Below are 23996 nucleotides of genomic sequence, written 5' to 3'. Positions count from 1 at the left end.
GGAGTAAGAAGTTGAAGCACTCTACTTGCGGCAATGTGTTTAAGCAACCTGCGAAAGGCTGGTAATTGATACCAGTCGGTAATTAAAATATTGAGCTTGTCCCCTTTTTGTGTATTGCTGCGGCTACAGGCTTCCAGGTCTTCGATAACGTTACCCGAAAGTAGAGAAACTTTGGATACTTTCGTTAAGAATTCATTTAATTGTGTTTGAGCAATTTGTAAGTGTGTCTGTGTCAGGGCACTTTAAAGCGGTAGCATTAGATTCCCTAACATGAAAAAAAAATTCGGGAGGGTCTTAAAGATATGACTCAACAGCATCAACACCTTCTGTCTGCGCTCCTCTCGCTGATTCTCTTTTGCGTACATGCCATATTCCCTACAATGTGACTCACACATACAGCACACAGTTGTAAGCTGAAACATAATGGGAAATACTGACCGACAAGTTCCGCTGTAACAAGTCACACGAGGTTGCCTGCATGAACTATGTGTAGAGTGTTCTATTCAGGATGTGAAGGTTCCGGGTTCGATTCCCATATCGCAGCCTCACATCTCAAGAGAGATGCACGAGCTGCCTGTCAACTCGGCCATTTCATGTGTCCTCGTGACGTCCCAGAAGCCGCTGGCCGGTCAGTTCCCCGTCATGTCACCTGTCAACGACTATACCTGCTAGGGGCGTGCTCGTGATCTTTCAATAACACGGAAAGTTGAGCTAGTTCGTACATATTTTTAAGGAATAACAGCGCGGAGACGAAGGACAAGGAAGAAGACAACACCTGCGCTGACTATCAACTGCAATTTATTAGAAAGAAACACGCAAAAAATACTCTTTTCACAACCAATAACGCATGTGCGACACCAATCGCCAAACAGATACCTCAGTCTTTTGAATCAAGATAGATTAGTTCACAGTCATGAACAGATACAGAAGGGGTGCTTACACAGGAGTCATGATTTTTATGAATATGAAAGGCTTCACTGATTTCCCTTGTTAGTTTATCTTTGTGTTTGTACAGAATTTTTGTTTCATTAAAAAGGGGAACACATGAATTTTTAGAACAATTCACTTGGTTGTTAAGCGGACAGTTCCTGCAATGCAGAGTGAGATTTGAGGATGGGGCGCCCTTCAATGAAGTGTTGTGGTCACGTAAGCGGGTATTTAAGCACCTTCCCGTTTGACCTATGTAGGTCTTCCCGCATGTATAAAGGCACTTCATACACAACTCCTTCTGCGCAACCGACAAACCTCAAGTCATGCTTTATCTGGCACCCTCTTTTCATTTTTCTTTGTTTCTTTTCATCTTCCCTAGATTTTGCTTCAACCATGGCGCATATTTTCCCCAGCTTTTTGGGGGCAGAAAAAAGAACATCTACTCCATATCTGCTACCTACTTGCTTCAAACGGTGAGACATTTGGTGAATATACGGCAGGACTGCAATTTTATTTTTCTGTTTTTGGGAATGCTGAGGTGATTCTTGTCTACCGCACGATTTCATCCTTTTTAGTATCTTGCTGCATGCAAGAACTATGGTATCATCCGGAAACCCCGCTTGGATTGAGCGCCCCATGTGTTGTGGCTCTCGGTGGCTGTCGCCAATCGCCCATCGCCTCTGGAAGTCAGCATCTGCTGCCGCCGGCATCGCGCGCTTCCGTGGTCATTCTGTCTTGCTTACAATACAAAAAAAAAGCGAAAGCTTTCAAGGCAACAACGCTTACTTTTTTTTTCTTTTTTCAAGGACGCCTGTCTTGCGTTAGGCTTTTATCTTGACGATATACCTGTACCCCTTTTCTTAACCGTAATCTATAAAACTAAAATTTGAAAGGAACAACTTCAGCCAACTGATAAATGCATAATAGGAGCATTTCATCGCGTACAAGGAGAGTTCAGCAACTTAATACATGATATCCTCTTTCTTGCAGATATGATTTCACATCGAGTTGATCGCGATAAAGAAAAAGAAATAGAATTCTCGGGTCTAGCTGTTACTTCAAGCTGTGTGCTAAAGAGCGAAACAACGATGATATAAAAATAGCCTTTTCAACAGACGCTGTCTTCACGCATTAAAAGGAGCACTACTCACACACACACACAAATAAAGAAGGTATTTACGTAACGCAAGATCGTCTTTTCAGGTCTCGAAAAAACGAAGCGAGTAGAATCTGCCAGCACCTATTAATTTTTCCATTGCGTGAGAGGGATAAGTCAGGCTTTCCCGTTCCGGCTGTCACTGCAGCGAGAAATCGCACCCGTTCCCAGTGGCGCGAGACCGTCTTTCCGCAAGACCGCGGCTTCGCTAAATCTTTAATGACCCCTTCGCGCTTGCACAATCCAATCCCAATCGAAGCGTGCCTCTCCCACGGAGTGCACGGCACAACAGGTTCTGTCTAGCACCGTTTCGCGCTGTCGTGATCACTGACGGCCTTGTCCAGCGGAAGCTGAGTCTTTGACAGGATCGGAAGCTCTGCGAGGGTGCCCGACATGCTCAGCATTTGCCAGCCGCGATTTCTTCAACCCGGTTTTGCTTGGCCGCAGTAAAAACTCTGGATGGTCTTCGATGGCGCAAGATTTTTTCTGCCGTTTCGCCCAATCTTCAGCAATAATCGCTGCGACGGTTCAGTTGTTGTGGCATTTGGCTGCTGGATCGAATCCCGGCAGCGGCGTTACAATTGAAGCAAAACGGCAAAAGGCGACCGAGTGCTGCCAGTGTGCATTAATATAGGTTACCAAGTTAAATCCGGATGCCTCCACAACGGCATCCCTCATAGCCCGACGTTAAGTTTCGCACATGTACCACACCGAACCATCGATGACACTGCATGCGTGCATCACGCAACGATAAGATGTATGCATGCTCAATTTAACAATTAAAGGACACTGATTACAGCGTTCATCAGCAGAGCGAGTAGCCATTCTCTAAATTACGCGTGTAGGGCTACTAAGCTGCATTGTGTGCCACGAATCAACGTGAGCGTAACGACAGTTCTTCCTGCACCCCGATCCGTTCCCAGCTTGCATCTTGGCTGAGCAGCTAGCACGCACCGCGGCGCTGGCTATGCACCGGCTGTAGCGGGGTCAAACAGGGTTAAGGCGCACCGGCGCATAGCTTTTCCTTTTTTTTTCCCCCTTTCTGTGAGTCGACTGTGAGACGACATAATTTCATTAGAGCTTGGATATTGAGCCGGTAATTGCATTAAGAGCTCCTCGCCTCGCTCTGCAGCGCAGAGCAGCTCTCTGCACCGACTGGTGGTGGTGCTGCTGCTGCCGACGCCACCTCCACCGGAACTCCATCGCTCGCCGGCCATCGCTCGCGCAGACCCTGCTACAAACGGGAGGGGCCCTTTCTCCTGCATTCGCTCGTTTGTGCATGCTTCTCTTCATTCACTCATTCCGTTCTCCTTCCAGTCTTGAGCCATGCGCGTGAAATTTTGAGGTTCTTTCTCGACCCGAGCACCATCCTCGTGCTTAGAACATGTAGGAATAAGAGATACATTTGATAAAAATAAAGGAACAGGAAGTGAGTGACGAGGAAGAAAGAAACACGGCCGGCAGCCTGGCCAGGCCCGTTAGCAACGGTCGTGTGTTGCGGCTTGTATTTGCTTCAATATTAACTGAAGGTGCCCGCGGCGAGTGGAAGCTTTGACGCTAATGGGACCACGCGCCGCGGCCGACGCAACGCCGCCGACAAATGAGCACCCGAGTCGGCGGAGGAGCTCAGCGCGAGTGTCCGGCAGTCCCTTACACAGTCATTCGTTAGCGCCAAGGCGAAGCGCGCGCGTCCCCTGAATACTGGATGGCGGAACCGACCGAGGAGAGCAACGCGAAGCGTTGCGTGGTTAAACTTAAGCGCCGAGAAGCGGGGTGCTGAATAAAAAGGCCTCTTCGAGGAACTGCGCACTGTCAAGGTAAGCTGCGGCACGGGTACCAAACGTAGAGCTGGGGCCTCTGATAATGCCAACTGTAGAAGCGATTTCGCCTCCAACAGCAGTTTCTAACTCCGCGATTTTTTTTTTACATATTTTTTAATTAGTTTTTGCTCAACGGAAGGCGCAGTATCCGTCTCATCATGAGCGGCCGAAAAAATGGTACAAGTTCCGAGGTCACTTGCAATTGCCGTAAAGATTATGAATTCAACAGTTCGGGAAGACAAGAGAGTATGAGTAAGAAGAGTGTAACTTAGAGCAGGTGCAAAGTGACAATAAAAAGAAGTAGCATGACGTTGAAGGTTCGCCTCATGAGTTGACGCGATAGCGCCTTTAACACCGCCTTCTCATTGCACGAATTTCCCAGCAACACAGCCGTATTGCTGGAAAAGAGTACGAAAGGCCACACTTTTATGCTTTCGTAATTGCGTTGGGGTGCGGCGCTTACTGGAAGGCGGAATTTGGGAGCTTTGTTTCGTAACTATTAGTATTCTGACAGTATCATCATCATCCGTACCATACCCACTGCAGGCGAAGGCCACTCCCATATTCCTCCAATTAACCCGGTCCTGTGTTAGCTGCATCCACTTGACTCCTGCGAACTTCGCCGACCTAATTTTCTGCCGTCCCCTGCTACGCTTTCCTCCCCTTGGAATCCAATTTGTTACCGTCGGTTAGCCTCCTTTCGCACTACATTCTTGATTTCCACTAGAATGTCAGTAACTTGAGCTATTTCTCTGACCCACTCTGCACGCTTCCTATCTCTTAGCGTTACCCCTACAAGTTTTCGTTCCATAGCCCTCTGAGTTGTCCTCTTAGTTAGCATCCACGTTTGAGCCCCATAGGTATATGCTTGACAGAGCATTAAATTTTTGTAAGAACCATTGCAGTGACCTATGTCCTGTCACCCCACATCCATTTCGAAAGCCACGTCTCTAGAAGAAAAGACAATTTTTTATTTATTTTTTTTTCCTCGACAAAATCAAAACTAACGAAAAGAAGTTAACGTTCGCACCCAAGTCCAGATGTTTTTAGGAGAAAGCGGCAGATTTCGATGGGAAACTGGACGGTCTTTTTTTTTTTTTTTCTTGAAGGAAAAGCCTTGTCTCTGTCAAGCCGCATATCCTGGTCCCTTCGTCATCCCGAGCGCTTTGCATTGATCAGCCCTGCTATTGTAGAGAATGAAGGTGCCCCAAAACGTTGGTGAAAACGTTGATGGCAGTGAGTTGGGCATGCAATTTTCTATTCCGGGAACCTTCCGTTTTCAGGAACCCTAAAATGCAAAATTTGGTTAAAAAAATTGCCGACGATTACGTTACTTCCTAATGCGAAATTTGAGCGCAGCTCATCAGCTGTTTCACCTTTTCGATAGATTGAGGCAAATATTTCGAGCAAGACACTGTTAAGCATGGCAACAACGGGTTGGCGCGAGAGCTGCCGCTTTCGTCCATCAAGGCAAGAAGTCCTCACCGAAATAGGTGAACGGTCAGGAACGGCGACGGCGAGACGCCACTTGGAGTAGCCATCACAAAAGAAAGCCGAAAAGGAACGCCGGGTTGTTTCGCCGGTCAGTGACAGCGGTCAACTACGGGCCATCGGGAACAAAAAGGTTCAAGTGGATCCCGGTGTCTCCCGCATGGGCGGTAACTCTCAAAGCGGCCACGCGGTCATCTCCTTCGTCTGCCCGACGGCCCTTGCTACGCACACTGTGCCCAGACCATGAGGCGCCGGCAGTCAGCGCTTCTCCAATACGTCTTGCCGACGACGCGCGGTGGCTCTTTCGACACAGGTGTGCCCCCGACCATGAGACGCCAACAGACGCCGCCACAACGGCTTCCTCTTCACCACCAAGTCAAAACTTCCCAGGGGGCGTGTCTGCGAGAGCGAAAGTATGTCAATGTGAGTGACATTAAAGTGATAAGGACACTCCCTCGACGACGAGCCCGCCCTTCATCTAGGGAACCTGGGGAGCACGAACCCTCTGTGTGTGTGTGCGGGCATCATCAGTTCTTCTCTACTCCTTCTAACAATGTAGATAAACAGTCTTCGTCCTTCAACTCCCAACTCCTTCGCTCAGCGGCACTTCTTCCGGAGGTGGAGCGGGCGTAGATGCGGCCAAGGATACGTCCAGCGGCACCCGAGACCCACCTCTAACAACACGTATGTACAATTACAGACAACTTTTTTTAATTTTTCACACGTATTCCTTCAAGAAACACTCCACTAACAGTTCTTGGCTGTCATGAAAGAAGCTTTGTGGTCGGAGAAATGAAGAGTAATTACGTTATCGGGAGGTTGCGGGAAGCAGCGTATGGGCCCATAGGAACGTTGCGCTACGAACAGATAGTAGCGACTGACTGATGCCGCTGACGCCGCTAGCGAGTGAAGAGAACGTGACTCTGCGTTTCGGCTTGGGATGCACGCACCGTGATCCGCTGATAGCGAGCCGGCGTTTCGGCAACCGGAGAGCACCCTCGCCGCCCCGCAGGAAGACGGGGAAGGGGGTATAAGCAGCGGCGAACAGGGGAGCGCGCGCAGCAATCAGATAATACGAGCCTTCGGCGCCACGCAGGAAGAGGGGGGGGGGGGGTGAGCTGGGGGGCTGAAAGGGGGGCGGAGCTGGTTTACGAGGCCGACGCCGACGCGAAACCCAGGAACGGGCGCCAAAGAGCTGTGCTCTAAAAAGTCTTTGTGTGGAGTATTAGGTGAATTTAAGAACGGAAAACTCAATTTTTTAATTGGCGGAATATTCAAGTTTCTCTGGAGAAAAAGTGCCCGAAATAGGAATTTTTAGGAGTCTCATTGAAGGTTTTTCGGTTATGACATAGAATATAAGTGGAACCGAAATCTAAGTTGGCTTTAAGCGCCGAGGATCAAAGCTGGTTTTAAGCGCCCTTATTTGACTAACACCGCTTCTTCAAGTTAGTTGGTACAAATGTGACTTGGCCACATATATGACCTGAACAAAGTGTTATCTGATAATTCATGCGTGTTCTAGTACTGAAGGCACACTAAAGGATCTAAAGGTTCAACTATCCTTGAATCAAGTCAAGAAAGTTAGCCATCGGTAGGCGCCACATTCGCTGCTGCCGCTTCGATTTTGGCTCGATTCCGCGCTTGCTAAGCTTCTCGGCAATGGGCTATTCTGGCTTCTCTGTTCGACTGTCTAGCAGGGCTGCCTGTCTAGCAGGGCTGCGGTCGCTCTCTTTAGCGAGAGTGGCTTCCTCTACTCCACACCGCCTCTTTTGTCATGCCGCCTGGTGGATTCGCCCGACACTACACTCGCGGTCTCGGCCGCCCTAGCCCAGATGGCATATGTGGTGGCGTATTTACCTAGTATTTACGACGACGTTCAGCGCACAGCGCGAGTTTTTTGCAGTTGGAACTTGATGAATACGACGATGTTTGCTGCACAGCTCGAGAGTGTGTCGTATACTTTTACACGAGGCGTGATCGGCTGCTTCGATCGTATAGCCGCCGCCGCAGCCGATCACGCGTCGCGTAAAATTGTTGCTTTGCCCCAACAGTGTTTGGAAAATGCGAATGGCTTTGAGACACGCTGACGTGGATGCTCGCTCAGCGAGGAGTATTTCATCTGAAAGTGTTACCTTAAAGCAAGCTCTATAATGCCGAAAGTGAGAAACCTGAATGGATGACAGCTTTGATCGAGCTGGCTAACCTAAAACGTTTATGAAACACAGTCCAGCCTCACTGTTACCCCACTTAATCTTCATTGAGAACAGGAAATAAAAACAAGAGCGGCGACAGAGTACCCAGCCGCAGCAGTGTTTTTCATAATTTCTTTTTACAATTTCGTTACAACCAAGGTCACGTGGTACGCGCTGTTGCAATTCAACGGATTCGCGCCCTTTTCCATGGCGACCGCTATTGTTTACACGTCGTGGAATAGCGCGAACGTGAGTAGCAGATTTAACTCTAAAAATAAGGATGATTTGTAGAGAAATGTGAAAGATTGTGTTCTGACACCAACTTGTGGGGCTGTGTGCACATGCGCCTACCGCGACTCCTAATGAAGTCTGTCGCCATGCACTGCAGACCTTTCCGCGGAAACTTGCTGCGCCCAGTAACAAGTCATAAACTATTAAGTGACACGCGGCCCGACATTAGCAGATTACGCTTTGAAGAGTCGTTAAACCACTTTTTTTTTTTTTTTCGTTTTCGAATAATATCTTTCTCTATGCAGTGCTGCCACTACGCTGGAAGATGCAGCGGCAACACAGCGAACTTCAGGAAGCCGCAGATCATGAAATACTTCCAATTCTATAGTTTGTTTATGGGATACAACATAGTGCTCCTTTTTTCCTTCGAAAGCATGAACAGAACCTACTTCCGAGCAAGAAAGCAGGCAGGTGGTGGCATCTTGTCCTGTGACATTAAGTTAAAAGCCTTATTAAATAGTCCCATTAGAGAAACTTAGTCGGCGACCATAGTCGAGATCGACCAATGGTTCCAAAATAATGGCGTCACAAGAACCAATCGTCTAGCGACAGAAGCGTCGAGTCACGAGTGTGACGATGCATGGCATGCATAACCGATACCACTCTGGCAAGGAGCCCTACGCCATATCCGGCGAAGGCCCCAGCCCAAAAAGACCACGAGGAGTCGTTTCCTTCCATAGCATCCGGCTTGCCATTGGCTCGAACGCCGTAGCTAACGGACCTCAACGTGGTGCAGTTTTCTCCTCTTTTGTATCAGAATTGTGACGCAACCGTTGCGTACAACGCTTCAGGTAACGTCACACGATTTCTAGTTGCACAGAGCATACACGCTCGAGTCAAGTTGGGGGCTAGTGCGCGACAGAGACTCCAACCGATGACAAGGAACTGACTACAAAAAAAAGAAATGATTTTGAGGAAAGGAGCAATACCAGTCTCACTTTTCGATAGACACCTGAACTGCACCGTGAAGAAAAGGAAAATAGAAGGGGAGATAGAAAGAGATGCCGGTGCAGAACAGTTCAGACCACCTGGGGATCTTTAACTTGTAAGACAGCACACAGCACGCCTTTTGCGTTTCGCTTCCTTCGAAACGCGGCTGCGCGCTGTGCTCAGCAGCCGAGCGTCCTAACCACTGCGCCACCGCAGCGGTGAGGCATTCGTTCATGTGTTTGCCTTCGTAGCACTTATTAACCGCCTGCTCATGCGCAGCATTATGAGAGGTGCGATTGAAGACCACACAGGAAAGAGCCGACAAGATTTTAGGGTGTTGAGAAACGTAGTGCGATGCGCGTATACTTAGGAGGAGTAATGTCGGTTTCAAGGCCGAGAACTTCACTCTGCTACCCACTCATATAGATCTTATCTTGAATCGCAACCACGCCAGGGAATTTTCGTTCTGTTTTCACGAGCTCAGCGCTTAAGAGTCCAAGTCGACTGCAAACGAAGCAAAACGCAGATATGGCATTTCACTTACCTGACGTCCTCCTCTTCTGTTGGGATTGAAGGGCTCGATGATGATAATCTTGAGCAGAGATGCCCGTTGTGCGAGCCATTAGTGCGATGTGCTATCAGTGTAATAGGGTCTGCTTATGAGCCACTTTGTGGGGTCTTGTAATGCATATCCAGTGTTCCGAATCTCATGATGGTAAGAAGATTTTTCGTCGTACCCTCTCCAAAGGGAAGGAGAGGGTACCTCCACTAATGCTAAATCAGCGCCACTACAAGGTTTATAAGCAGATTTCTTGGGCTGTACACTTTTGACAAAGGCTGTACATATCGTTGCCGGGTAGCCTGTTAAAATCTCCCCTTGTTAGGTTCATATTCGAATTCGCCTTCTTGAGCGCTCCGGAGCGCACACAGGAAATAAGCACGCAAGAGCAGAATAACAAAAACTTTGCTAGACCAGCGCTTTGCTCTATCCTCACTAGCAGGGCTGCCTCGGCATGAACCTATTATGCAAACCAATTGCTCTGACTGAGCGCCTTAGAGGGCTGACATAGTTTACAACCAATGAGAGTGAGATGCCCGTTCTGAGCAAGAGCTGAAGCGCGTTTACAGGATGCGTGTGCACAAAAACAAATTTATTGCACCGCTGCATTGCGACCGACTCGATACCAGTGCATGGGCGTGCATATGATCTTACAGCGAGCGGGAATTTCAGGTGAATGGTTGGCCTAGTGGCACTGGTATCATTCTTTTTTTCGCACACCCGAGTGCCGTAAATGTTTGCCGCCGGCAGAAAGTCCAGAAATGCGCTGGCTACACCGGATGACAACTGAAAGAAACAGCCGCTCAAATGAACCCCTATACTAGAGTGAATCACGCAGTGAAGAAAAAAGGTGGCGCGAAGTGCAAGCAATCACTTTTCGTTCCCATGAAGTCACTGCATTGTTTTTCTTCTGCGCTTAACGCATCCTCCCGGGCTACGTTTGGATAATTAACGGCAGATCTCAGCAGGCGCGCAACGATTCACTGGCGTTGCGCTCTTTGTAACGACGCAGTCTAATGTGGCTCCTCTTACGTGGTCAGACCTTGAGACTTACGTGTCACCACTACCCGATTCCGATTTCTTCCTTTCTGCAGCAGCTGCAGGAAGGAGGGGGGGGGGGGGGGGGGGTACCATAAGACTAGAGATATCGACTGTTCAAGCAGTCACAAGCATCGGGTAGACGCCAACTCGCTGGTTGTCCCACTGGTAACGGACAACCTTACAGTGCGTGTACTTATTCTTAAAGTAACTTATAGATGCCATAACTCGCTAGTACTTATTAAATGAGGGGACAACCTCTTCTTCCGCAAGGGCTTGTATGAATAGCTTACCGGCTGCTCCCTTAAGATCCAGCCCGCTGCCGACTCAGCAGCATGCAGGCACACACTCCTCTGTAAACAATACGTGCTTTATAGTCTGAAGAGCTGTGAATAATGTGTTGTTGTATATTGAAATAGACCTCGGTTTATTTCTAACGCCTTAGAACAGAGCCCTGGATTATTTCGGGATGTCAATTTTACTTCTTCAGAACAAGCCATACCATGGGAATCGACAATTGTATAACGCCTGCACATCTAACAGCGCCATCTGCGATCGTGAGTTGGTGTCAGCATTTCCGCGCAAGCAGGCTGTTGCGGTGCTAACCCAGCGTTCTGCAGAAACAGCGCTCTCCAAACACAATCAATGTTCCTGCTCGACCACGCCAGAGACGTTGAGGAGGCGCAACAGACTTCGATTCAATGCCATCGTCGACGGCGGCCGGTGCGATGCAGCGAATGACCAGCTGGTAGACGCCGCCACATGCGCTCTTTAATCAGTCGCACGATAGCATCTCACACACGCGAGCACGCACACAAACAGGTATGCAAAGTGGTGCACACCAAGTGCGGCAAGGTGAAGAGACACAAAAACGCTCAGACACACACACCTGCGATGTCGTGGGTTTTATTTCTCTTTTATAAAAAGCTTTCTAAGCGTCCAGTCTCACCTCGTTTGGATTATATAAATGCTCTAAGCGTCCTAGGACTGTCTGCAAGGTTCTGTTTCCCCGTGCCCGTCCTCTTTTTGTCTTTTTTTTTTTCCTCCTTAACCTGGCAAAGAGTTTGGTCCGCGAAAAATCTACCACATCCCAGATGTTTTTTCCGCCCCAGTGTTCCAGAGTCGTGCAGGCCAAACGCGCTGGACAACGAACGCCCTTTTTTTTTTTTTTTTTTTTTCCTTCCCTCGTCTTCCTTCGTCGCGGTGCGTCGCGCCGTCCACACAGCAGTGTTTGGCAGAGACACGACCGCGCACGCACGATCACTGGTGAGTTGAAGCAGCTCGAAAGCGACGATGCGGAGAAGAAAAAAAATCAATGGCAATGTATCAATGACATGCGATAAACAAACAGTAGCCGCTAATGACAACGCGCGCGCGCAATGTACTCGAGAGGAACAGAGAACACTCTTAAATGATAAACAAGCAGAATGATAGTTGGAATTGCGTTGTAAAACGTAAGAAAACAACATGACGATTACACGCAGGAAACATTGCTTCACACTCTTTGTATCCAACACTCGACTCTCAAAACATGGCACTTATTTCAAGTATGCGAAGGGATGGGTGTAGTGAATAAAACTCTTACTTCATTCCCCTTAAGGCTCTCCTGTCCGTTTTGAGCTTCACCATTGCAAACCATGAATAACGCTCTGCTTTGAGACAGCTCTAGGAAATAGCGATGTAGACCGGTTTAAGTAGGATTTGGGCAGAAGCAAACACAGCCTTTTTTTGTTGATTTTTTCTATAGCTTTTTGGTTCCAATACAGCTGGACGAATTTACATATATATATCTTTCTCTCTGTACACACACAAAAAAGCATATTTTGTGACGGGACTAGAGCAGTATGATTATGCGCGGTGCACTGCGGTTAATAGTCTGTCGTGTCAGTCTTGTCGTATTTGGGTTATGAATGATGCACTGTTTCTCTCTCTCTTTTTTTTTCCTTTCAATGAATCGAAAGACTAGCACGAAAAATGTTTCCGTTATAATGCCATTTGGTTTTGGTCATATTCAAACTGTAAGCCATTCACCATTCGGTTCGTTGGCCCAGTCATAAATTGCAGTGGGATGCTTCGTGCTTGTTCAGAGACAAGTCGATCAATATCATCACCTTTGGTTGACTTTGTTTCGAACCGATTGATTGAAATGGGTGCGCAACGGCGCACATTATGTAAAATTCAGCTTGCGTCTGTAATGCTTAATCATACGTAGCTGTTTGATCTGATCCCCGTCGTGACATGCGATCCATAAGAAACGCGGTACACGAGTTGCTAACCAAGGGTTTCATACTTTGCTTTTGTTTTGTTCTAGAAACCGGAAAAAGTGATGCCCTTTCTAGAACAGGCGCGTCCATTGTATATACAAAGTTCAAATTTCCTGGATATTCATTTTGTTTCTCTTCTCTTTGCACGTGCGGGCAGTGCCGATTCACCGAGGTGTACAGTAAAGAAAAAAAAAAAAGTGGTGGGGGGTTGGGGGGAGGGGGAAGGTGTTAACAACCGCAAAAGCAATAGTAAATTCTCTACATATACAAGCTCTGTCTCATGCACAACGTACGCGACATAAAAACTGCATTTCAACAACAGGACGACATATTACTCAAGAAAGAGGATATGAAGTTCACGTAAAATTGGGAAGGGACGGTGCTGAATAGGCCAGGACAGGAGATATCAAAAATATGCAATGCTCAAAACACCAGAAACGAAGAGAAAAGAAAATGAACGGAAACAACAACATATGGTCAAAAACTAAGTTTCTCATATACAAGGCGTATTTGACCGCTCGATTCACGACACAGTGCTCCTTCGCCCCTGCGGTGGGAAATCGCTCGCAATCGCATCCGCAGAATCCGTAAGTGTTAAAGATAAAGAAAAAAAAAAACAACTAAGGTAAGCTGTGAACGCCATACACGCATGCGCACGACAACACGTATTGAATAGAAAGAACGCGAGAATGAGACACATAAATGTACACAGTCGCGTGGCTTGGCTGCCGACCGTTCTGGAGTAGCGACCTCGTTTGAACGGGAGGCGCTTCTGCTGGCACAAACGGCTCCGCAAACCATCACACTTCGGCAGGCAGTGTTAGCGCCTTTGAACAAAAGGAAAGAAATGTCGAAAGTTCGTCAAAACCACTGGAAGCTCAAACAGCGTCCGCATTGCTTTTTTTTTTGTTTTGTTTTGTTTTGTTTTCCTAAGTTAAACTCGTTCAAGAAGACTTGCTTTCATTACGAAAGTTAATGAATGTGTCATGATTTGCCAACAAGAATGACTCGTTTGCCAGCTGAACGTAAGCAATGAAAGGACAGGAGAAAGGCGTTCAATCATAATGGCCAGTTAGCAACTGGAGCGAAATGTAACGGCGCTTTAGAAGGCAAGATTACTCCGTACCATAACAAACAACAAGGACTCATATGAAATGGATAAAGGGAGAGAATGCATGTTTGTATGTCTCGTGTGTGTATGTGAAAAGGTGGGGTGAGGGGGGTGGGGAACAGTTTAGCGAGGAAAAAACGAACACCAGTATGTAATGCATGCATGCACACGCACACGCACATTCACAAGCGAGACGGTTCGAGTCAGTCTTTCAGAACGCGAAGCAGCATTGTCCACACTCTCCGCGTCGTCGGCGGTGGTGAGAAGTCGATGGTGACGGGGAAGCCGGGGTGTGGGGAGAGAGGCCGCCCGACGTCTCATCTTCCTTGAAGCGTCTGGTCGCGGCCGACGACGGGTCGTCGAACGTCTCTGTGCAATCACAGCGCGTAGGGCCGCGACAAGGCCTTCCTTTTCCGGGGTGGCTGGGGAATCAGGGAGAAGAGATAGGGGTAGGAAGGGCGTGCTCTAATAGGGCGTCTCCTCCCACGCGAAGCTCCTGCGTTCCCCACACGCACACACTGTCGAAAACCTCCCTGATCGCCTCCGTGCGAGCCTCAGCAACGACGCGCTCGTCTCGCAAGAGGGAAAAGCGCTCCCCCGTTTCTTTCCCTTTTTTCCAGTCTTTTTTTTTCTTCCCGAAACGTCCAGACAAATGCGCTGAGGATGCCAAGGTTTTTGTCGCTGCCTGTCCAAGGAAAGGTCGGGCCCAAGAGGGAGAGAGCGCGGGGCGCAAGTCTTTGGTGTAGCCGTTCGGACGCGGCAAGGAACTGTGTTCCATTTCGGCAAGCGACAACACCGCCATTCCAACCGTATGTGTTCGAGTGGGTATTATTTAACAAAAAAGAAGAGAGAGAGAGAACTTTCACCCTTCTGTGGTAGCTTTTTTTTTTTCCGGCGTTTGAAAGCCTGCCCGCTCCACGAAAAGATGGAGACGCACGCGTGACGTGGGCTCGGCAAACTATCCAGGCGCTCCGAGGTGGGACGTAGTGTGACGCGGTGGCATGGGACGCTCGGTCAGCTCCACGGATTGAGCGAAAGTCGCCCGTGCCGCCCATTTACAGCGCACTTAGTAGGTTGTTAGAACTAGCGTACTCGATGAGGAAATAAATAAAGGATGATTTGAACAGCAGAGATAGAGAAAATGCAAACGACCTGAAGCTTCCCTTTCTTTTTCTCTCTTTCATTCTGCTGATTATTTTGGAGATGCCACAAGTGCCAGATCTGCAGCGGCATGCCCGTTTTGGTCAATTTCAGAAGGGCGCTTCGAGTTAAGACTGAAGCTGTCAAAGATTTAAGACGGCCGTTTGACATGAAAAGCTAGCGAAAGGCGTTAGCTAAGCATTCATGAGACGCAACTGGGCGAAATGCTCGTTAAAGGGGTTAGCTGGCAGCCGCTGCTGCTGCAGGGAGAGGGCAAGCACATCGGTGGCTTGGTTATCCGAAAGATCCTCTCCAATATCTTTTTTTTTTTTTCTTGTATGATCGACTTGCAGACTCGTTCAGCCGTGCGCACTGACGCTCCACAGCACCAATAGGTCGGGCTGCATTCGCAACGCGAGCCGAGGAGAAAAGATGAAAAAATATATATAATAAGGAAATCGCAGGAGCAAATTCTCTTAGCGAGCTCGAATCCGAACGGCTCGATATCGGCGCGGGGCAAAAGTGGTCTCGCGCCGCGTTGGTGCCGACAGAGATGACGAGAAAGAAGGGGTGGCTGAGAAAGGGGCAGGGGGTGGTGTTCCGACGAGGCGCTCCGCACCCGGGTCGTGCTCGCTGCTGCTGCTGCTGCCGCCGCCGCCGGCGCCGCTTGCCGCGGGCCGCTCACTGGTGGCGCTTCATGTGCAGGGCCAGATGGTCCGAACGCGAGAAGCACCGGTCGCAGTGGTTGCACTTGAACGGCTTGGAGCCCGTGTGCTTCCGGTAGTGCCGCGTCAGCTCGTCCGAGCGGGCAAAGCGCCACTCGCAGCCCTCCCACGAGCACTTGTACGGCTTCTCGCCTGCAACGAGACAAGAGGATTCGCTGGGTTGGCTTCGCTAAGGGAGGCCGAGCATCTGCCGCCGCAGCACGCGTCGCACCACACTGTAAACGCGTGCTCTGTCGGACCGGGCCGCAAACGCCGCCGATAAGCGCAAGCCAAACATTTTCAATTTCGTACTAGGATACATACAGCAAATGCTACGATTCGAGTGTTATAACTTTTAGGGCCCCTAAGAGGAGCCGTCAACGGTATTCATCAATGACACGCATCGAGGAGCAGCGCGTGTGCGTAATTTGCATCTGAGTACGGTGACACTGGCAAAAGTGTGAACGTAATGGAGAGAGGAAAGGCCACGAAACAAGAGCTCAAGGAATCAAGCTTCCAATAAAAACAATCGGCAGAGCGCGTTTCGCTTCTAGGTGACGCTACCGCTTATTCTCTAGAAGGCGAGATCCGCTCTTTCAAGATGAAGCGCAGTATACGGAAATACTGCGGTGCGGTCGATGGTGGCCCAACGCAGTGTTCTCTGCTGAGAGCAGCTCTCTTCTCGACGCGTCAGTCGATTCCTATTGGCGAGAATTTGAATTTTGCACGTTGCTGCGCGTCCTTGCGATTTCTCTATCATGCATGCTTGCTCCGCCCTCCTCCTGTATACCTTTCATTACTATTGGATGTTCTCTAAAGTACTTTATGCGTTCACCGCAACTATATAGTTGGGCTGGTACCAAGGTACATACGAAATATCAAATGGCACTGTACCTTAGCAAGGTACTATCACGATACAGATTTAGGAATTCTGTTTCCACAGTGTACATGTTTAAGAAAACAATTTAATTTTTGCCTTTGTCAGGCAGGGACAAGTGTACAACGATGAGCTCAAATACAGCGCTGAAGCTGTTCCCCGTTTGCTTAAAACGAAAAATAAAAAAGAGCACACGATCACTGCTAGTGTAAGTGGAGAGGTGGTGTATCTATATTTAATCGAATTGTCGGTTCGATCTCAGCAGCCATTAATTTCCGCCTCAATTTCGTTTCGCTTCAGCGCCACTTAGCGAGTCGCGCCCAATCGGCCTCCTCCTTCAATCATCCTTCTGCTCCAAAAATATTTCCGTAAATGCGACCGCAAACCGGGACGGGGGATAGCGACGGTCTCGAAAGGAAGCTGAACACACCGCGGATAAGCTCGAAAAGCCGAGGCTACACAAAACTGAAACAGGGCTCCGAATAATGGCGGAACCAGACTCCGAGACGAACGAAGCTACAAGTTCGGCGATGTCCACGTCCAACATGCGACAGACAGCGACACCACCCGCGAGCTTGAATTTATATGGCTAAATTCATGCGGCCGGATGAATCGACGCAGCCCAGTTCACGGACAGCGCACGCCTTTAAACATGAAGCCAAGTGTCCGTCGAACTAAACTTAACAAGCTCGAAACCTATGGCCTTTTTGTGACCCTCCCGAAAAACTACTAGCGCAATCGAAAACGTGTGCGCGTTTCTGGTGCTTTTTCTGAAACCAGTGCCTTTAACCAAGGTCTACCGAAGGGTTCCCTCTTTGGGCCCCTGCTCTTTATTTGTTATATCAACGGCCTTCCAGTTCACCTTATCTTAAACAAGCTCATTGCGTTTTATATGCAGATGACACCGCTGTATTCCTATATGACGAATCTACTGACAACCTAACTTTGCGTTAAATGCCGTGTTAGAAGCGGTGTCTAAATGGTGTCAGGGAAACAGCTGATCGTCAACCCAACTAAGACACAGTTAATGTTGTTTAGAGTAGACATAAATCGACTAGTTTGGTCCCTGTACTCTACTTGTTGAGTCATGCATAATTACTCCCTCTGAGTGCACTAATTTTCTAGGTACTATTTTAGATCTTACACCTACGTTTTCCTCCCACATCTGCATTTGGTATTCGAGCGCTGATTAATGCTCACTCTTATTTTTCTCAGCACACAATGATATGACTGTAATTTGCATGTGCTGACAGTCACGTCAGTTATGGTATTGTTGATGGGCGCGACACTTACCCAATTCATATTTCAAAATATCCAAAATCAGGCCGTCCGCGTGGCCACCAATACGCATTATTCCACCAATGCTGTTTCATTACTTCAAAACAGTCCAATATTACCTGTTCGTAACATATTTCAGTATACAACAGGCGTTATGACCTTCAAATTACTTAATAATTGCATTTCGTACCAGTTCATTGACCCCAACTATTTAATTAACAACATCTACACTCGGCTCGCAAACCAGAACAACGTTATACTTCTGAAAGTTCACACTATTTTGCAGTAAAATGACGTCATTTGCAATCATTTCATTCTGGAATTCTATGCTACTCTCTTTAAAATCTGAATTTCATTCGACACCAGTGTAGGTATTTTTTTCTTGCTTGTTGTCAGTGCACGTTAAAGAACCCCAGGTGGTCGAAATTTCCGGAGTCCTCCACTACGGCGTCTCTCATAACCTGAGTTGATTTGGGACGTTAAACCCCAAAACCAAACCAAACCAAGCTAGCTTTTTTGTTTGTTTGTATGTCTGTTTGAGGCTCATATGTGTGTTCTGGGTCCAGAGTAGAACAAAATAAAGAAGATGGCTATACAGTGTGAAAGGGCACTCAACAAGGCTTGAGGGAGGGCCTCAGTCCGCAAGCCGAGCCAACCTTTCGACAAGTGGACTTGCCTTCGTCTGGGATGTATGTTCTGTTACCTGATATTTTTGTTTGTTCTCTTCTGCAAATCGCTGCATTTTATATGCCGTAAGTTCCAATCCAGTCATGTATATTTAACCAAGGGTTCCCGTGCAGTCTGTCACTTCGGGACCTTCGTCAGCATACTAGCATACCTGTATTTGATTTTCTGTAACAAACAAAGGTTTGAGTTGAGTTGATTTGAAAAAGAATCGATTGGCGTTTCAACTACAGGAGGCTAAGAGTGGCTTGAAATGCCCAACACGGGACCTCCTACGGCATATACAATAGCTTGCCGCTGCGCGACGTGCTCTCGGCAGCCGAGTTGGCCAACTAGTCTTTTTCCCCCATTGCTTTGCACTGGCATTGCCACAGGAGGACGAGGTGCGTTTTTGAGTGACCTGTTCTATTCTTTTCCCTGCTCTCTTTCGCGCACAAAGCTTCAAGTATCGCAGCGTGTGTCATGGGAATTAAGCGCTCAAGGTGGCCCTCACAATATGCGGCCGATGACTAAGTTAGCCTTCAAATAAGGCGTCCCTTGTTAATACGATTACAGCAGGAAGTCCTGGCTAGCCTTGGGCAGGAGAATAGACTGTCCTCCTGCTGCTTGCCGCGATGAATGGAACTTGGCGGAAGAAAGCGCTCACCAGAAGTGTCGCTGAGGCTATGTACGTTAGGGGCGCGCTCCTGGTGCATTAGCAAGTGTCTGCCAGACGCGGGTGGAAGAAGTGGAGTACCGAAGGCGGCTGCCGTGAAGGGCCGCCCGCGGTGAATGCGCCCGATTTCGTGTTGACAATGCTATCGGAAGACTCAAAAAGGGCTGCGAAGAAAGAGCAGCCGTTGCGCGAAGGACGGGGGCCGTGCTAATTAAAAAGGCCCATCGGCCAAACAAGGCACCGCTGGGCACAATGGGCTGCAATTGACTGGCAGCGTAGATTTCTAACAGGAGCGGTGCCCCCGAGAAGCAAGGTGGCAGAAAATTAGCGTCCATCTTGAGCCTCCCCAGCGGCCAGAAATGCGGCAGCCCGTGAAGAGGCAAATTCTTGGCCGCCAACAGTGCGCGCGCCGCCCTTTGCGCAGTTCGCCGGCCGGTATGGCTCCTTAATTGCTCGCTGCGTGCCCAGAAATTCTCCAAGACAATTTAGACTCTTCCACCTTTCCGGCGATGAGACGTGTCCTTTTATTTTCGCGCTCGCGGAAGCAGTCTTTGCAAGAGGCCGCCTTTATTATTTTTTTTAACTTTTTTTTATTTATTTTTTACTCCCTCGAAAGGCGCGGAAAGCGTCGATCGATTGTTTTTCACGCTAAGTCTAGGCACCACTGCGCTGCGCTTTCACATCGTTTGCAGATAATTATTACCCGTTCGTTTCTTGTGTTTTTTTTTTTTTTTTTTCCTGGCTAGCTGCTTTCTACTATCCCTCTCTTCCATATCCTTCCACAATCCTACGGCACCCTTTGCGTATTTATTTTTTTCTCTCCCTCTTAGTCGCTCTGCGAAGGTTCTGGTATTCAATGCAGTCCGGACGTAGAAATTTTATTCTTCGAACTTAAAAGGAAAAATAAAGAACGTTCTAGAGGGCTGGCGGGGCTCGGCGAGATAACGCAGGATGCATTCAGTCAGCCGCATACTGTGACACTGCGATGAGTGTGGGTGCTCCGGGATCCCGCGATCAAAGAAGCCGGAAATTGCACCACGCACCAATTCAGCACAAGCAAGAAAAAAAAAACAGTTTGAGAACATAAGTGCGCAATAATTTCGTTGAAGCCCTTCGAAAATTCACTGCTAGGTCGAATGTAAATACCGCTGACCGTTCCAGGAAAAGCAAGCGACATTAACCATCTCGCACACTCTTTAATGAATATCGTTGCTATAAAACAGCGCAGCCTCGTTCGTGCAAAGTTTTCGAACTGGCGGGTTATGAGATTTGTCCGCTGGTCTGCATTTCACTGCAGCTGGTGCCTAAGCATTCCTGTGAATAATTATGCACGTGCAGCCGTGCATTCTGCTCCTGAATAGTGCTCGACTCAAATGCGTCCCGACAGATGGCACCACCGATCAACCAAATAGCTGAACCATTTTTCAGCCTTTCCAACTTAGCCACTCTAAAACCTTACGCGGTGATATGTGCCGTACATGCAAGCCTCTCTTTACCAGAACTCCAACATCAACATATAACCGACTCCAGTAAAGTCATGCGTAACATCAGCGCTAGCTGCTGGAAACCGATCTAAATGACGTTCCTAAACACTGCTGCTAAACACTGCCCTCGCCTTGCGTTGGCTGGTGCCGAGGGGAATGAATTGGTACGAAAACGTGCGCGCGGAAAACGCCGGTCCGCCCTCGATTCCGAGGCGAAATCCAACGTCATAGGAAGACGCCTCAACACAGAAACATGAAATAGTACCCCAACCCTATCAGTCACTGCACACGTCCTTCGAAAACTTCAAACGAACTCTGACCTACCCTCTTGTGATGACCAGCAACTTCGAATGACATGACAGTCCACAACTGTCCGGGAATCAGTGCACATGCAGATCGCGTTCTGTACTGATGTAACACTGCCATTACCTCACCTTATCCCCCTTCCTTCTTTGAGCAACTTGTCTTACTCGGACACAGCAGATGACCAACGGCCTTCAACCAGCAAGCGCTCTCTTTCAATAGGCCTCAGTGTCGGCCTTACAGCAAGTTTTATCCTCCTTCGTTCCGGGGACCTGCTAAGGTTAACTGAGTGTTTTGCCCTATCGGAAGCAGTGGTTAAGTGGGCACCAAGAGACGCTCCTCCAACTACTCACCCGTGTGCGTCCGCTGGTGGGCTTTGAGGTGTGACGACTTGGTGTAGACCTTTTTGCAGCCGTTGAACTGGCAGCGGTGGATGCGGCGCTTGCTCGAGTCCACATCGAAGCGGCGGCCACCGCGAGCCGCGTGGTTGAAGTGGGCCTGCTTGGTGGCTGCCGTTCCCGCCGTGAGCAGCGGCGCGGCGGCGGCGGCGTTGCCGCTGGGCTCGGCGGCGTGGCGGCGGCTCCCGCGAGGCCTGGCCGCCTCGGGCGACGAGGGCGGCGTGAGGGCGGCACGCTGCACCAGGCTGAAGGGCTGCTCGGGCTGGACCTTGGCCGAGCCGTCGCTCTCCCACGAGAGCGCGCTCGAGGCCGAGCTCTCGCTCGCATTGTCCATGGCGCCGGCGCCGAAGTCCAGGTCGTCAGAGAGCCGGTCGCCCTCGGCTTCACTCGAGTCGCCCAGGTCACTGCTGCCGATCCCGGAGTCGGCCAGAAGCAGCTTGGCGTCCGCCGGGCTGCTGCACTCGTCCCACAGCCGTGCGGCCTCATCCGTCGACGAGGGCAACTCGCGGCCCGAGCACCGCTTGGACGCCGCGCCTCGGGGCTCGTCCTTCAGGTATCGGTCCATCTCCCAGATAGTCTGCGCACCGCGAGCAAATAAAGAGGCGGTTAGCGGGCGGCTTCTAGGCGCACGCGTGGACACTGAACACACCAGGCGTGGCAGAAGTCGAAAGAGAAGTCTGAAAGAACGCTCAGACATAATAACAAATGTGTCACTCGCCTCTTGCTTCTTTTACGTCTCTGCATTTAGAGAATTTCACCCTAAGTACAAACAATGTCCGAAGGGGTTCAAAAAATCGTTTTCTGGAACACGGGCTCATATCCAAAAATCTATATGAAGGCGAAAGCCTTTGTTGCCTCATCGTTGTCGTCAGCATAAGTGTCACGCTTTTGCGGCGGCTCTGACTGGTCGAGACGGGATGACGTCATGTAGGTCTCGACCAATCACTGAGCACCACCACATTATGCGCGAATGCGTGCCTTATATGGCCATGTGCAAATCAATAATCAATTACAAATTAATGACTAATAAATAATTACTAATATAATGACTAAGTAATTAATCTTTCATAATTAACGCCAGTCGCGTAATTAATCATTTTATTACTAATTAATTCCGCGCAACCGGTAAAATCAACCACACAACAGTAAACGTACAACTGCGAAGATACAAGGAGCGCGATCTCGTCGCTAATGAGCTGATGCCATCTCCCGAAATGCTTGCACCTGAGGACAGGTGCAAGTTTCGGGAGGGTCGTGTCAGCGCTACACCGACTAAAGCAAAGCGCCTATATAGGCATTGTCTACTTCGACCATCCAACGCTGCCGCCGCTATCCGACACCGGATGTCGCCGCAGCGCACGAAATCGCAGAGCAGCATCACGTGAGAGGGAGCGAGCCGTCTCTGACGTGTACCGCTGTGTGTGCGCGCGTGTGTGTGTGTGGGTGTGTGTGCGTGTGACTGGCGTACGCGCCGGTACCAGGGATTCGACCATGGGAGAAACGGATGTGCGGGTGGTGAAATGTGAACGCCCGAGAGAGTCACTCGAAGCTGAACAGAGAGTCCCCGAGCGACAGAACGGATCACGCATCGCAATAGCGGAGTTTGCAGCCTCGTCTTCACCACCTACGACAGTGTACGGGATCTCGAGTACATCTCTGTGCACTTCACTGATCGTACAGCAGCAATCGTCGACGTTGACCCACTCAGGCACAAGACTTGCACTGGCCATGAGCGGCAAGAGGATCTCTTCACAGAGGACAACTCCGAAGCAGGCCTCGAAAGCAACAAGGCGCCGTAGGTGTCGTGCCAGGTAGAATTCACTGAATAAATGCACTCGCAGAATGTGAAATAGTAGTCGCTCGCTTTACTCATAGCAGCATTCATCACTACATGCGCAACAGTAGCGTAACAGAATGCAGCACTGATGCTTTCGCCTTTCATCACTTTAGTCGCCAAAGTGTCCTCGAATGTTTTTACAGTCATGTCAAGCACAAATGAGAACCGCAGTTGTTATGTACGGTATAAAACAGAACAAACTGCTTACTGGTACAGCCACCGCACTTCGTAAACATACGAACTCAGTTCAACCTTTTTGTACAATAAAGAAACGAAAGCACCAGGAAAGCGTTGAAAAAGTACACAGAATTGGTGGAACGACTACTCAGAAAATCCTTACAAGTGCGCACCCTCGCGCTCGCAGGCACTAAAGGCTCGCCATGTGCGGTTAACGGAAGGCGCCAAGTTGAGGCCTCTGAAGCAACCTAGAAAGAGCTCAGAGCGACCACCCAGGTTGAGTTTGCCCGATGCAAAGCTCCGCCTCGTAAATCTTGCAGCTTCCAGGCGGCGTCGAGTCACTGCCGAAGACGAGCAGCGGGAGCTCCAAGGAGCTGATGAGCGAGCCACTCGCAGCATCTCCAGTGTTCTCCAGAGTGTTCTCCAGAGAGCTGCTTTGCTCTGATCAACATGCATCCGTTTCAGCTGTTTAGGTGCGGCCTTTGATGTTGCAGAGCGATTCTGGCAATTTAGGCATAAGAATCTTTTACCGCTTGTTCGCGAGGGGAATTATAAGTGCTTCTGTAAGCGCCATATCAGATTCTTTTTCGAGGGATACAACCGGTGGCCTGTAGCTGCCGCACTGTGTTTGTAAAGGTACGTGTATGTAAGTGGTTACGATAGCGCAGAGGATTAGC

General features: G+C 49.1%; 1 protein-coding gene across 4 annotated transcripts in view; it reads right to left on the bottom strand.

Moving 5' to 3' along the window:
* Positions 1-11297: 11297 nt before the first annotated feature.
* LOC146206052 (Krueppel-like factor 6) overlaps positions 11298-23996 on the bottom strand; it is a 363425-nt gene continuing 350726 nt past the window's right edge. For all 4 annotated transcript variants that reach the window (XM_084590707.1, XM_084590710.1, XM_084590709.1 and 1 more), the window contains 2 exons: positions 21261-21882; positions 11298-15779 (listed from right to left, as the gene is read on the bottom strand). In XM_084590707.1, the coding sequence (XP_084446833.1) occupies positions 15604-15779; positions 21261-21882 (798 nt within the window). In that variant the 3' untranslated portion in view covers positions 11298-15603. The remainder of the gene's footprint in view (positions 15780-21260; positions 21883-23996) is intronic.

This window comes from Amblyomma maculatum, chromosome 1, assembly GCF_055883805.1.
Source record: "Amblyomma maculatum isolate TAMU_Amacu chromosome 1, ASM5588380v1, whole genome shotgun sequence".
Taxonomy (NCBI): domain Eukaryota; kingdom Metazoa; phylum Arthropoda; class Arachnida; order Ixodida; family Ixodidae; genus Amblyomma; species Amblyomma maculatum.
The sequence above is the reverse complement of the archived record's forward strand: the minus strand, read 5'-3'. Positions and strand labels throughout refer to the sequence as shown.